Genomic DNA, 13,102 nt, shown 5'->3' on the forward strand with positions numbered 1-13,102 from the left:
ACTTTAAGGCATCCCCACTTGTCTCAACCATAATCAACACTATAACCAAAGAGGTGCCCAAATGACTCAGTATTGCCATTAGACAAACATTTCTGATAGAAGTCTCTGCACAATGTGAAGGTCTCCAAGTTTTTATTATAAAGGCAGCAAAAGATAGCCCTCTACTGAAAACTGGTCAGATTAGAAAGAAAAATACATAATCATCAAGACATTGCTGTATGCAAAGTATCTTAGGAAAAGCTCTTTGTCTTTCACTTAAAAGAAGCTCATAATAGAACCCCACATTTTCAAGCATAAGTCTACATGTTTCTGGTCTAAAATGTGTTCTTTCTCCCACTTTTAAGGACACTATAAGGCAAATTATGTTCTCAGGAAAAGAAACAAACTTACCTTTCACAAGCTCGGACAGTCCATGCGGCAATTATCCATAATGAGATACTAAAAACCAAGAGTACAGTTCCTGGGCATATAGTCATTAAAGTCTTCATAACAAAACGCGTATTGAAGTTTATCTTATTAAGTGCTCCAATGCTTCTAGAGGAGGCATCAGTGAAAAGTTTGCTATGTAAAAGCATGACTCTGGCAATCAGATAGAGTCTTAAGAACATTGGTATAGACAAAATGATATCCACGTCAGCGGTGGTGGTGGATGGGGCATAGGAGAAGGCAAGCCGGGCCGTCCATGTGAACGTGTAATTCCCAGGTATGGGGTGAATAGCACACACCAGTATCTCCAAGCAGATGAAGAAGATACGCTCATAAGTCATGGCTATTCTCCAGTCATCTGCACCGTTGTCCACCATGAACAACTGGAAGATAAAGGAGAAAGTCAGCTCAGCATGGTGAACGGTCCACAAGGCTCAGCGCAGGTTTTCAAAACACATCACAGGCGACGTCAAGCAATCACGGCACGTGCTAGGCCTTAACTTCTAAATGCGAGTAGCCAGGTACACTATTTTAAGAAAATGGCATTGGCACAGAAGAACTATATTTTGTAAAAATTAAGATTACAAACTCACCATACAGGAGCTGAAGCTATTTTGGAGTCATGCTCCTGTACAATCATGTCAGTGATAGCATTTAAAAACAAGGGACTGGGGCCTAACAGTAACGTACCTCCCCCTTAGCTGAAGTCAGAAAGGCTTGCCTTGTAACAAGCTGTTCTTCTCCTTGAGGATCTAGATGTAAACCTTGCACAATTCTAGCCATATTCTCAGCAAAATCTACTTACAGTGCCTGGGCAATCAGTTATACCCTCTAATGCAACAATACAGGAGCGTTCTTACAGATAATCTTATTTTTGGCTTCTGAAAGAAAACCACAAGGGACCACAGACAAATGTGGCAAAAACGTTTCTCCCAGCTGCCTTGCCACTGCTCTATATTTTACCTCTTCCCTTCTGCTCTCCTGAAGCCTTCCCTCGGATTATTAATTTGTTTTCAATCTCTCTTTCCATAATAAAGGTTCCTTTTCCCTACTTCTGTCATTCCTTACTCCACAATGAACGAAAACAAAGAAAAGAAAGAAAAAGAAGATAGATAGACAATAAAAGGAACAGAAAAGAATGTTTCCTGTCTTCCCCGGCTGTTCAGTAAACAAGTCCCCCAGGCTCTAGATCACAAACAACCAGAGGCATCTGGAAATGTGTGGTGACATTTCTGACTGCCACAGTGACTTGTGAAGGCTACTGGCATTTAGAGCCGGGAAGCCAGCGGTGCCAAGCTCGCTGTAATTCTGAGAGTCCCACGCACAAAACAGACCTGTCTGCCCAGAATGCCGACAGTGCTCTCCCACTGAGAAAGATGACATATTCTTTGCCTTTTGGTAGGTAGCCAATTTCTGTACAAAGCATGAGATGAAAGCAACCCAAGTGAGAACAGAGAGTTCTCAGGTATGAGTTGCAGAGGAAGCTGGTCGAGCAGATCTTCACGATGATTGGATTCTATGATCTCTGCTCCTCTGGAGTCAAAATAGTCATTTCCCCACCACTTGCATGCTAAGTTGCTTCAGTGTTTCCGACTCTGTGCAATCCTATGGACTGTCGCCTGCCAGGCGCCTCTGTCCATGGAATTCTCCAGGCAAGAACACTGGGGTGGGTTGCCATGCCCTCCTCCTCCCCGCAGCACTTAGATGGTAACAAGTTCCCATTCTAAGTTAATGGTCCTGCAGGTCATGGCTACTGCCCACACTGTTATTCAAACACTGCCCTCGGCGCTACTTGCAAAGACAGGAATTTGAGGACAAAGTGATCACTTCTTTCTGGTACTTCAAAAAAGTTGGAGAATAAGCAGGATCTCTTATCAAGTTTTCAACAAATTAAGTTATGGCAACATATGGTTTTCTGCATGCCTTTATCATTAACTTTCTACCTAGGGAACTCTAAGGGTTTGGTAAATAAATGCTGCTGCTGCTGCTGCTAAGTCGCTTCAGTCGTGTCCAACTCTGTGTGATCCCATAGACGGCAGCCCACCAGGCTCCCCCGTCCCTGGGATTCTCCAGGCAAGAACACTGGAGTGGGTTGCCATTTCTTTCTCCAATGCATGAAAGTGAAAGTGAAGTCGCTCAGTTGTGTCCAACTCTGTGCGACCCCATGGACTGCAGCCCAGCAGGCTCCTCCATCCATGGGATTTTCCAGGCAAGAGTACTGGAGTGGGTTGCCATTGCCTTCTCCAAATAAATGCTAAAAGATAGTAAAAATTAGACTTTCCAGTTTCCAAGAAAGAAACAGATCATAAATAAAGCCATTAAGTTGACCACAGAAATATTCTTGTGCAGTTCACCACTTTCAATACCACACTGGCATAAAAGAGTTCAATAATAAAGATATACAAAAGATTGTATAGATATAATGGTAGAAGCCTTCTAAACTGTTTATCAGTGACTATTTACAGGATACTCTATAACTCTTCAGGAACGTGAACCCAAAATCTCTTAAGGTCCTTATGTCCAAAAGGATGTCTTCCTCCAACTAGCTACTTTGAGAGGCTCTACACATTCTAGAGACACTATCATTACTCTTGGTAAAGTGCTATCAAGTGCCAGTGTAAGTCACGTAAGAAAAACAATATTGGTATTTAAGTCTACGTTTCCATTTCTACTGAAAATGATATTGCCCAGTTTGTCTCCTTTCTTCACCAAACATGGCTCTGAACGACTTGGAAACATATCAAATCCACCCCCAAAAGGAGTCATAAGCACCAAGACACCGGATAGACAGAAGCTGTGCGACAGATTCTCAGCACGATTCCAAGACAGGCTTTCCTCGCGCCCTTCTGGGCAATAGCAGCATCAGAGCAGGAGGAGTGCCTTCCGAGGTGAGCGGTAAAGCAATGTGTAATTCTGACAGGTTACTTCCAGGCTCCTATTTCTCCTGGTCCTCCCCCATCACTCCCAGAGCACTTGCTCCTCTGACCTCAGGCTTCCCATCGCCCTCTCTGCTCACTTCCCTAACGAGGCTGGTTCACTCCACTCCTTCCCAGCACTCCAACCACTGTGTCACCACCAGTACCCTCAGCAGCCTTCTCCCTCGAGTTCTGGTGGACCGACCCCGGCCACTTTCCAGCGCGGACGTGCAGGCGGGCTGGGCCCACGGGCCCGTGCCTTCGGTGCAGCTGAGCCCTCGGTGTCTCTGCCATCATCCTCCGACCCCACAGCCTCTGCTCCAGACAGGCGTCTTTCCCTCCAGGGCCAGTACACTCGCCCTCGGTATCAGAAATACCTCCATTTTATACTTCAGTCACAAGCTCACCTACATCTCATCCTTTTCTCCTTATTTCCACTCTCTTCTGTTCCACCTATTTACAGCAATGTTCCACGGAAATCCAGTTCCCCTCCACCGACAGCCCCATTCCTGTGCTTTCTCCGTCTCAGCAGACAATACAAGCAAGTTCAAATCCCCTCCGTTCATGAAAATCAGAGCAACACAAACAAGGGCTTCCCTGGTGGCTCAGACGGTAAAGTGTCTGCCTGCAATGCGGGAGACCCGGGTTCGATCCCTCAGTCAGGAAGATCCCCTGGAGAAGGAAATGGCAACCCACTCCAGTACTCTTGCCTGGAAAATTCCATGGACAGAGGAGCCTGGTAGGCTACAGTCCATGGGGTCACAAACAGTAGGACACAACTGAGCGACTTCACTTCACTTCAACCCAGAGTCCCCGCCAGCTCTGTGTCTGCCCTAAGTAGTCTTTATTTTCTCATTTTTCTTTCAGCCCCAGCACCTCCGTGAGGCTTTCATCCTCATCACCCATCACCCCAGCAATACAGCTCTGCCTAAGGGTCAGTCAAAATACCTTGATTATGAACTCTAGTCCTTCCAACTTAATCTTTATCTCACTTGATCTGATATTAATCATTTCTTCCTTCCTAAAAAAGATATCTGGCTTGTGTGACATTGCTTTTTAAAAATATCTGCTGCCATTCTGAAGAATCTATCCCATTTTCCTGAAAAAAAGCACTTTCCCCTTACAACCATTCATGAGACCCTTCTCTACTGTCCTCTGTGGTGTCCATCTCTGACTCTTCCTTCTGTACTTTCCAGGAGGACCTCTTCCATGCCTTTTACCTCTACAACCAGATTCCTCCTACTGGAAGCCATCATCCATCCTCCAGTGACCTTCTGAAAATGGAAATTATACAATCCTATTGCTATCAAGATTAAAACCATTCCAAGCCACCCTCCCCCCATCAGTTCAGCAATCTGGTTTTGCCTATCTCTTCAAACTCATTCCCTATTTCTCCTCTTACATCCCCCTCTGGTTGCAGATTTCAGAACACACTACCCTAATCATGGTTCTCTGTCCTTGTCCATTCTGTCTTGAGGAAAGTCTTCCCACCAAGCAAATTCTTCTTACTTTAAGACCAAACTCCACAGTCTCACCTTCCTTAGGACACTGTCCAGGCTGAGACAAATCTGCAAGTCTCCCTCTTTTGTTCCACTGTGATCGCTGTGTGTGCCCCTTACAGATGCCACCACAGAGGACAAGAAGGACTTCTTTATCAGACCTTCACTCTACTCGCCTGCGAGGCTCCATATCTATCTGGCAAAGAATTATAAACACTTGGAAAATGAACTGCCTTGCTGTTTCTCAGTTAATATTGATTACCCTAATCACTAGACAGGTCCTAATGCTAATTGAGCATACTCAGGGGAGATGAGAATACTAACACTGAACACAAGTGAAATAAATCTATGATATTTTCCAAATTTGTAGAGAACACATCCTATTAAATGCTAAGTCATCGTAGCAGCATAATCCTGCAATTTGACAGCATGTTCAATAATGTCCCCAGAGAAATTTTCTATCGTGTAGTTGCTTTTTACTATCTGGGGTTTAATCAACACCTGAAATTATTTTAATTCTTGGTTTTATCACAGTATGTACTTCAGTGCTAAAGAAAGAAATATTTCCTTCTACTCTTCACCTACCCCCCCCATCCTTAATAGCTGCTTGTTCCTTTGTTTTTTCGTTTATTCACTAAATATTCAGTGTACTGAATACTCACTATGTGCCAGGCATTCTGCCCCGTATTAGCCCCAAGGCAGGATTTGTTGCAGACAGACAGTCTGCCCCATGGAACTAACTTTCACCAAGAAAAGAAAAGAAAATCAAAGAAGCAGACCTAAAGCAATTTACTAAAATAATTATGTCTGTGTATACTGCCATGAAGGAAACAAACAAGAGATGAAATAGAGAATGATAAACTGGAGGTGACAGCAGATGTGGTCATCAGGGAAGGCATCTTGAGAAGTAGCACTTTAGGCAACATCTGGGAAAAGAGAAGAGCCAGACATATAAACTGCCAGAAGAAGAACATGCCAGCAGAGGAGATAGCACATGTAAAAGCCATAGGCTACAAAAGCTCAGCAAGCTTAAGGGAATGTAAGAACACCAGAGTGGCAGATCAAGGGGCCGAGAGAAAGGAGAGGAGTTTGGAGAGACAAGGGTAGAGAGATATGTGTGACCTTGACGACCATAGTGTCAAGACTGGATTCAGCCCGAGTGCACTGAATCTGCTGAAGAGTGTTAGGCAAGAAATGACACGATGCGATTTTCAGATTAAACCAGAGTTTATGAGCGAGGATACAAGTTAGGAAGTTCTATTGCATCTGACTGGTAGGTAGTATCCCCCTGACCTGGACCAGGATCAGTGAGGGTTGCCATGGAAATGAATACAGTGGGTGCACTAGAGAAATATTTTGGAAATCTAGCTAGAACTTGCTGATGGGCTGAATGTGGGAGTGATTAAAAAAAAGGAGAATCAGAGACGACCAAGCTTCTACTCTGACAAACACAGTGGACGTCTGTGCCACTTCCTGAGTACAATGGGCTGGACGTGGGGAGCAGGGAGGTTCCGTTTTGGCCACTGTCATTGGAGTATAGATGCCAAGCAGGCAGCAGGATATGCAAGTCACTCAGAGGAGAACTTTGGACTATTGAAATAGATTTGGAAGGCATCAGTAAAGAGTTTTATGAGATCAAAAGAAAATTTAGAGGGAACGAAGAGGGCAGGACACAGGGCCAAGTCCCGAGGAGCCCCGAGGTGGAGTGCAGCCGGGACGCCAAGCCTGGCTGTGAAGCAGGAAGAAAAGAAAATGTTTTTAAGAGTCAAGGGCGAGGGCTGTCAATTATAAACTGTCAAATAATAGTTACCAGGTTCAGAGCTATGATAAGGCACCCAATATTCTATACAGAATAAGAAAACACTCTAAAGTTTCATCAACTGACTCCAGGTCAAGAATGAAAATCCAACTGTAAAAATATTCCCATTACATTAATATGACCCATATAATACATAAACGATTTCTTTTAAGCTAACTTGTGGGGGAGTTAGAGTAATCAAAATGACAGATATTAAACCCTATCTGTATTCATTTTTCATTTTGATGTTGATCAAAGAAGAAAGATTCCAGGGCAAAAGCATGACGGTTTCATCTACTTTAATCCCAGAGCTGTGGTTAATGGTCTTTGCCAGAGTAAAGTAACTTGTGGGCATGCTCTCCAAATATATCCCATCACAAGCTTTCCATTGCAACCACTTTCCATTCGCTCAGCTATCCAACGCACAATCTACTTCAAGCTCATCGTCCAAGATGAGGTGGCAGTGAGAGTCAGCGGCGAAAAGCGGGTGGCACAGGCCCGCCCCAGGATCAGCTCAGGCGCTGGCACAAGGCCCCCAGCTGAGCCAGCGGAGGAGAGGGAGGGACTGAGCGGCAGACGCCTCAGCCGCCTTCCAACTGCAGAAGAACTGCTTACACGTGTTAGTGTCTGTGCAGCGAAGTCAGCCAGCCACATGTGTACCCCCTGGGGCCCTCACCCCTGCAGCCCATCCCTCTAGGTCATCGCAGAGCACTGGGCTGAGCTCCGCGGGCTACACGCGTCCCACAAGCTCTCTATTCACACGTGGCGCTGGATACATGTCAGCCTACTCGCAGTCCTTCAGGAAAACAAGCACTAGGTATTCACACGTGTGTACGACATCTGGAAAGGTGGTATGGATGAGCCCGTTTGCAGGGCAGGAACAGAGATGCAGATGCAGAGAGCAGACTTGTGGACACAGAGGCGGAAGGGCAGCCGCCTTCGACACACGCTTTTTCTCTTCAGTGAGGTGAAAGCTCTCTGGTCTGATCTCAGGACGGTGTCTTACATATCATGAGTTTCCTTTCCAGTAGAGAATTCACAGCAGTGCTCAGCAAAGAAGTGGTGCTTGAAAATCATTCTAAATAAAATAAGTTTAGGCATGTATTTATTAAGAAAGTAAGTATAGGCAGAATAACCAGAACGACAACAACAATAACAAAAAAAAAAAACCTATGAAAAGGAAAAGTAAGACGGAGAAGCAGTTCTGGTAGATTATTGAACAAGACTGAAACCATGTGGTACTGGGACATAGCTCACTGAGAGGCCAGTGGGACAGCACAGAAGACTAGACCAAACGAGACCCAACACACCAGGAAATTCACAGTATTATAAGGCAGACCATCAAACCAGTGAGGAAAACACAGTTTATTACAAAATGATTTGGGGACAACTAAATAGCCAACTGGAGAAGCATAAAGTTGAATGGATGCTTCACACCAAATATATCAAGAAAAATTCCAGGTGGATGAAAGATTTAGATATAAAAATGAAACTAAACTACTAACATAGAAGAAATCACTTAAGAATTATTCTGTAAGCTCACTAAAAGGAAGGTCTTTTAAATTATTTATTTACTTTTTTTATTTACTTTTTATTGATTTATTGATTTACAATATTGTGTCAGTTTTAGGTGTACAGAAAAGTGATCCAATTATACATGTATATGTATTTTCTTTTTCATATTGTCCTTTATTATGGTAAGGAAAGCCTTTTAACTCTGACAAAAACACCAGAGTCTTAAAAGAAAATATTGATACATTTTTTAAATTAACTATACTAATCTTTCTGCTTTCTTCACCTGGCCAAAACTATAATAAAGAGAATAAAAAAGACAAACACCAAAACATAGGGAAACTCTTCATAACTGTTACCACAAAAAAAACTAATTTCCCTAATTGTATAAAATTTCCTATAATTCTTTATGAAAGAGATGAGCAGACTAACAGAAAAATAAACAAATGATAAAAATAGCAGGTCGTGGAAAAGGAAATAGAAATAGTTCTTAAACCTATAAAAAAAAAAAAGCTCAACTTCAATTATAAGGCGAAAATATGATATCATGTTTTTGACCTGTCATACTGAACAATATCTAAAAGTTTTATAACACACTATACTAATGAAGGTGTGGAGAAATAGGAGCACTCAGACACTGGGTGGAAGTGTAAATCAGTACAACCCCAGGGAGGGCAATTTATCAGGTGATAAATGCACACGTTCTTTGACCATGCAATTTCATTTTCTTAGATGAAATCTGTCCCATTGACATATTTACATATGTGAGAATAAGCATGTATGGATATTTTTATAGCATAGATTGTATATTAGCAAAAGATTAGAAATAATCTCAATATCCACTAATAGGGAAAAGGGTTAAACAAATTGGAGATATCCACAAAATGGAACAGTAGGCTATTTAGAAAAGATGATAAAATTGTTATATATTATTCAAGGAAATGGTCTATTAAGTCACTCAGTTGAACAACAATAAGAGCATTCTATATGCTCCTATTTGTGTAGCTGTGTTAACAGGAGAACATATATCCATATTTGTATGTGCATAAAATATCTGAAAGAATATTCTAGAACTTACTGACAAATGCTGCTTAGTGGAGGTAAAGTGAGTGGCTGGGGATGAGAAATGGAAGGGAGACTTTCAATTATATATTTTAAAAATACTCTTATTGTGGAGTCATGTGAATGAATTAATAACAAAAATGAAGGAAATGACTGGAGAAGAGAGGAAGGGAAAGTGAGAATGACTGAGTTCATTAGACATTCAATTGCAACCCTAACAAATAGTTTATATGTGCAAACCTGCTAAGCTAGAAAGCAGTAACTGACATTCAAAATGATAATCTACAGACATGAAAGGCATTGAATACAATTTATATCGGAACTGTTCTGCTTACCAAGGCAAAACCTTGAACCATTACATTACATAACTGTTTTCAACAGCATGAACAAAAAATAAACAAGACTTCTTGGTTAACCTTTTAACCAAATATTCAATAAGACCAAGTTCTGCTGTTCAGTCAGTTACTGAATGCTTCTGCTTGTAAGGTTCTACAGATACAAAGGTTCAAAAGCCTCTTAGTGTTCAACAAGGAAGTGAAATATAAATGAATAATCACTGTGTTGGAGGAAATTGCCAAAAGAGAGGCATGAAGAAGACACTGAGAAAAATAAAGAGGAGTCTCCATCATAAACTAGTACGTGGTACCTCCCCCTTCTTCCACTTCCATTGCCTGGACTCTTCATGTAACTCAGGACTAAGAACTTCCAAGCTGAGTTCTTGGATATCGAGGGGATAGTGGCCCAAAGGAAAATGCACAAAAGGTGCTCATGCAAAAAAGAGAGTCCTTACTCAGAAACCAACTTTTGGATGAAATAAAGTGAAAAGTCACTAAAAAGGGAAGACAAATAATGAGGATCTCCTCATTAAGGCATCAGGCTTCCCTGGTAGCTCAGCTGATAAAGAATCCGCCTGCAATGCAGGAGACCCTGGTTCAGCTGCTGGGTTGCAAAGATCCCCTGGAGAAGGGACAGGCTACCCACTCCAGTATTCATGGGCTTCCCTGGTGGCTCAGACAATATAGAATCTGCCTGCAATGTGAGAGACCTGGGTTCCATCCCTGGGTTGGGAAGATCCCCTGGAGGAGGGCATGGCAACCCACTCCAGTATTCTTGCCTGGAGAATCCCAGGGACAGAGGAGCCTGGTGGGCTGCAGTCACGTGGTCACAAAAGAGTCGGACACAATTGAGCAACTAAGCATAGTGCAGCACAAGACGAAGTCAGTGAAGAGCTCAGACCACAACTCCCTGCCGCAGACTAGGTCAAAGAACAAACAGGCGAAGAGAGAAGATGTCAGTGGTTTCACTGAGATTCCTGCCGAGACCCTCAGCCCAGGACTGGAGGAGGAAAAACCAGAAAAGCTTTGTTTAGAGTTCATGTTCTGGGTTCACTGCTGAGCAAAACTGGGAAGATTTCCTTATCACCCACCCTGAAGCCTTTCTTTGCTCTTGGAGCCTCTTGCCCACACCGGCAGTCCTGTGCACTCACGCTGCCCTGAGAGCTTTCTGCATCCAAGAAGGAGGATTTCCAAACTGCTGCACTAAAATATTAATCAATGAACTGCTAACTCCTCCCTGGGGGAAGAGTGTAAAGAACCAGACTGCAATGTAGGAAAGCCAGGCTCAGCCTCCAGATGGTCTAACTTGTTACAGGACCTTAGGAAGTCAGGTGAACTTCATGGACATATTTCTTCTGTCATCTGTAAAATGGAGATAATGTTATTTGCTGTCTCTGAAAGTAGTTGCAATGATGAAATAAACAGTCGGCATACGTCAGGGCCAATACTGTGCCACTCCCCTCCCTCTTCTCTCTTTTCCATCTCCATTACAGAAACGCCCACTTTCGTAGACTCTTTTGCAGGTACGTGTAGCCGTGCGATATAGTCGTGACCAGACATCATAAGTAGGGGCACTTACTAGAATGTCATTGCTTTCTTGGATAAAAATGACATCTTACTGGCAAAGGACTCTTCATTCCCTTCCTCTGACCCTAAAAAGAGGTGATGTCTGGGTCTGCAGAAGTTATCTTGAGATCATAAGAAAAAGGTGAAAAGAATCACAGTCGTGCCACCCCTGACATCTGGAGCCACGAGTCAGCAACCCCGGACTCCATATGCTTAAGCTATGATTAGTTGGGTTTTTTGTTAAGCAGCTAAAAGTACCTCTACATTTAATTTAATATACCTGCACCTGCTATGTAGGCTTCTTAGGTTGCTCAGTGATAAGGAATCTGCCTGTCAATGCAGGAGACGCAGGTTTGGTTTATGGGTTGGATCACCTGAAGTAGGAAATGACAACCACGCCAGTATTAATTCTTGCCTGGAAAATCCCATGGACAAAGGAGCCTGGTGGGCTACAGTCCAACGACTCTTCGGGGTTGCAAAGAGTCAAACACAATTGAGCAACTGAGCACATACATGCTATGTACAGGTCCATAAAGATAGGGCTTCCCTCGTAGCTCATTTGGTAAAGAATCTGCCTGCAATGCAGGAGACCTGGGTTCAGTCCCGGGGTTGGGAAGATCCCCTGGAGAAGGAAATGGCAACCCACTCCAGTATTCTTGCCTGGAGAATCCCATGGACAGAAGAGCCTGCAAGGCTATAGTCTATGGGGTTGCAACAGTCAGACACAACTTAGCGACTAAACCACCACCATAAAAATAAGGAATAATCATTAACTTAAACACTCTCAAGGGTCCCTTGGACTGCAAAGAGATCAAACCAGTCAATCCTAAAGGAAATCAACCTTGAATACTCATTGGAAGAACTGATGCTGATGCTGAAGCTCCAATACTTTGGCCACCTGATGTGAAGAGCGAACTCATTGGAAAAGACCCTGATTCTGAGTAAGATTGAGGGCAGGAAGAGAAGGGGATGATAGAGGATGAGATGGTTAGACAGTATCACTGACTTGATGGACATGAATTTGAGCAAACTCCAGGAGATAGTGAAGGACAGGGGAGCTGGGCATGCTGCAGTCCATGGGGTCGCAAAGATTTGGACACAACTGAGTGACTGAACAACAAAACACTTATAGGAGAGCAGTCAATATTTCAAAAGGGATGTATATCAAATGTTAGAATTTAAAGTATATATGGTGACTATTGAGTGGCAGAGTTACTTCTTGGGAGGCTTTTGTTCATGCCTTTTAAATATCAGATGCTCAGAATATCAAACTGTATCAGTTCAGTTCAGTCGTTCAGTCATGTCCAACTCTTTGTGACCCCATGGACTGCAGCATGCCAGGCCTCCCTGTCCATCACCAACTCCCAGAGTTTACTCAAACTCATGTCCATTGAGTCGGTGATGCCATCCAACCATCTCACCCTCTGTTGTCCCCTTCTCTTCCTGCCTTCAATATTTCCCAGAAATTTGTATGCAGGTCAGGAAGCAACAGTTAGAACTGGACATGGAACAACAGACTGTTTCCAAATAGGGAAAGGAGTACGTCAAGGCTGTATATTATCACCCTGCTTATTTAACTTATATGTAGAGTACATCATGAGAAATGCTGGGCTGGATGAAGCACAAGCTGGAATCAAGATTGCTGGGAGAAATATCAATAACTTCAGATATGCAGGTGACACCACCCTTATGGCAGAAAGTGAAGAAGAGCTAAAGGGCCTCTTGACGAAAGTGAAAGAGGAGACTGAAAAAGTTGGCTTGAAACTCAACCTTCAGAAAACTAAGATCGTGGCATCTGGTTTCATCACTTCATGGCAAATAGACGGGGAAACAGTGGAAACAGTGACAGACTTTATTTTCTTGGGCTCCAAAATCACTGCAGATGGTGACTGCAGCCATGAAATTAAAAGACACTTGCTCCTTGGAAGAAAAGTTATGACCAACCTAGACAGCACATTAAAAAGGAGAGACTTTACTTTGCCAACAAAG

The 13,102-nt window shown here is 43.1% G+C and overlaps 1 protein-coding gene across 2 annotated transcripts in view; it reads right to left on the reverse strand.

The window, feature by feature from the left end:
• The window catches only part of KCNN2 (potassium calcium-activated channel subfamily N member 2), a 482,890-nt gene that overhangs the window by 120,102 nt on the left and 349,686 nt on the right, over positions 1–13,102 (reverse strand). For both annotated transcript variants that reach the window (XM_061158525.1, XM_061158526.1), the window contains exon 6: positions 391–809. In XM_061158525.1, coding sequence (XP_061014508.1) covers positions 391–809 — 419 coding nt within the window. The remainder of the gene's footprint in view (positions 1–390; positions 810–13,102) is intronic.

This window comes from Dama dama, chromosome 12 (assembly GCF_033118175.1).
Source record: "Dama dama isolate Ldn47 chromosome 12, ASM3311817v1, whole genome shotgun sequence".
Classification (NCBI taxonomy): Eukaryota; Metazoa; Chordata; class Mammalia; order Artiodactyla; family Cervidae; genus Dama; species Dama dama.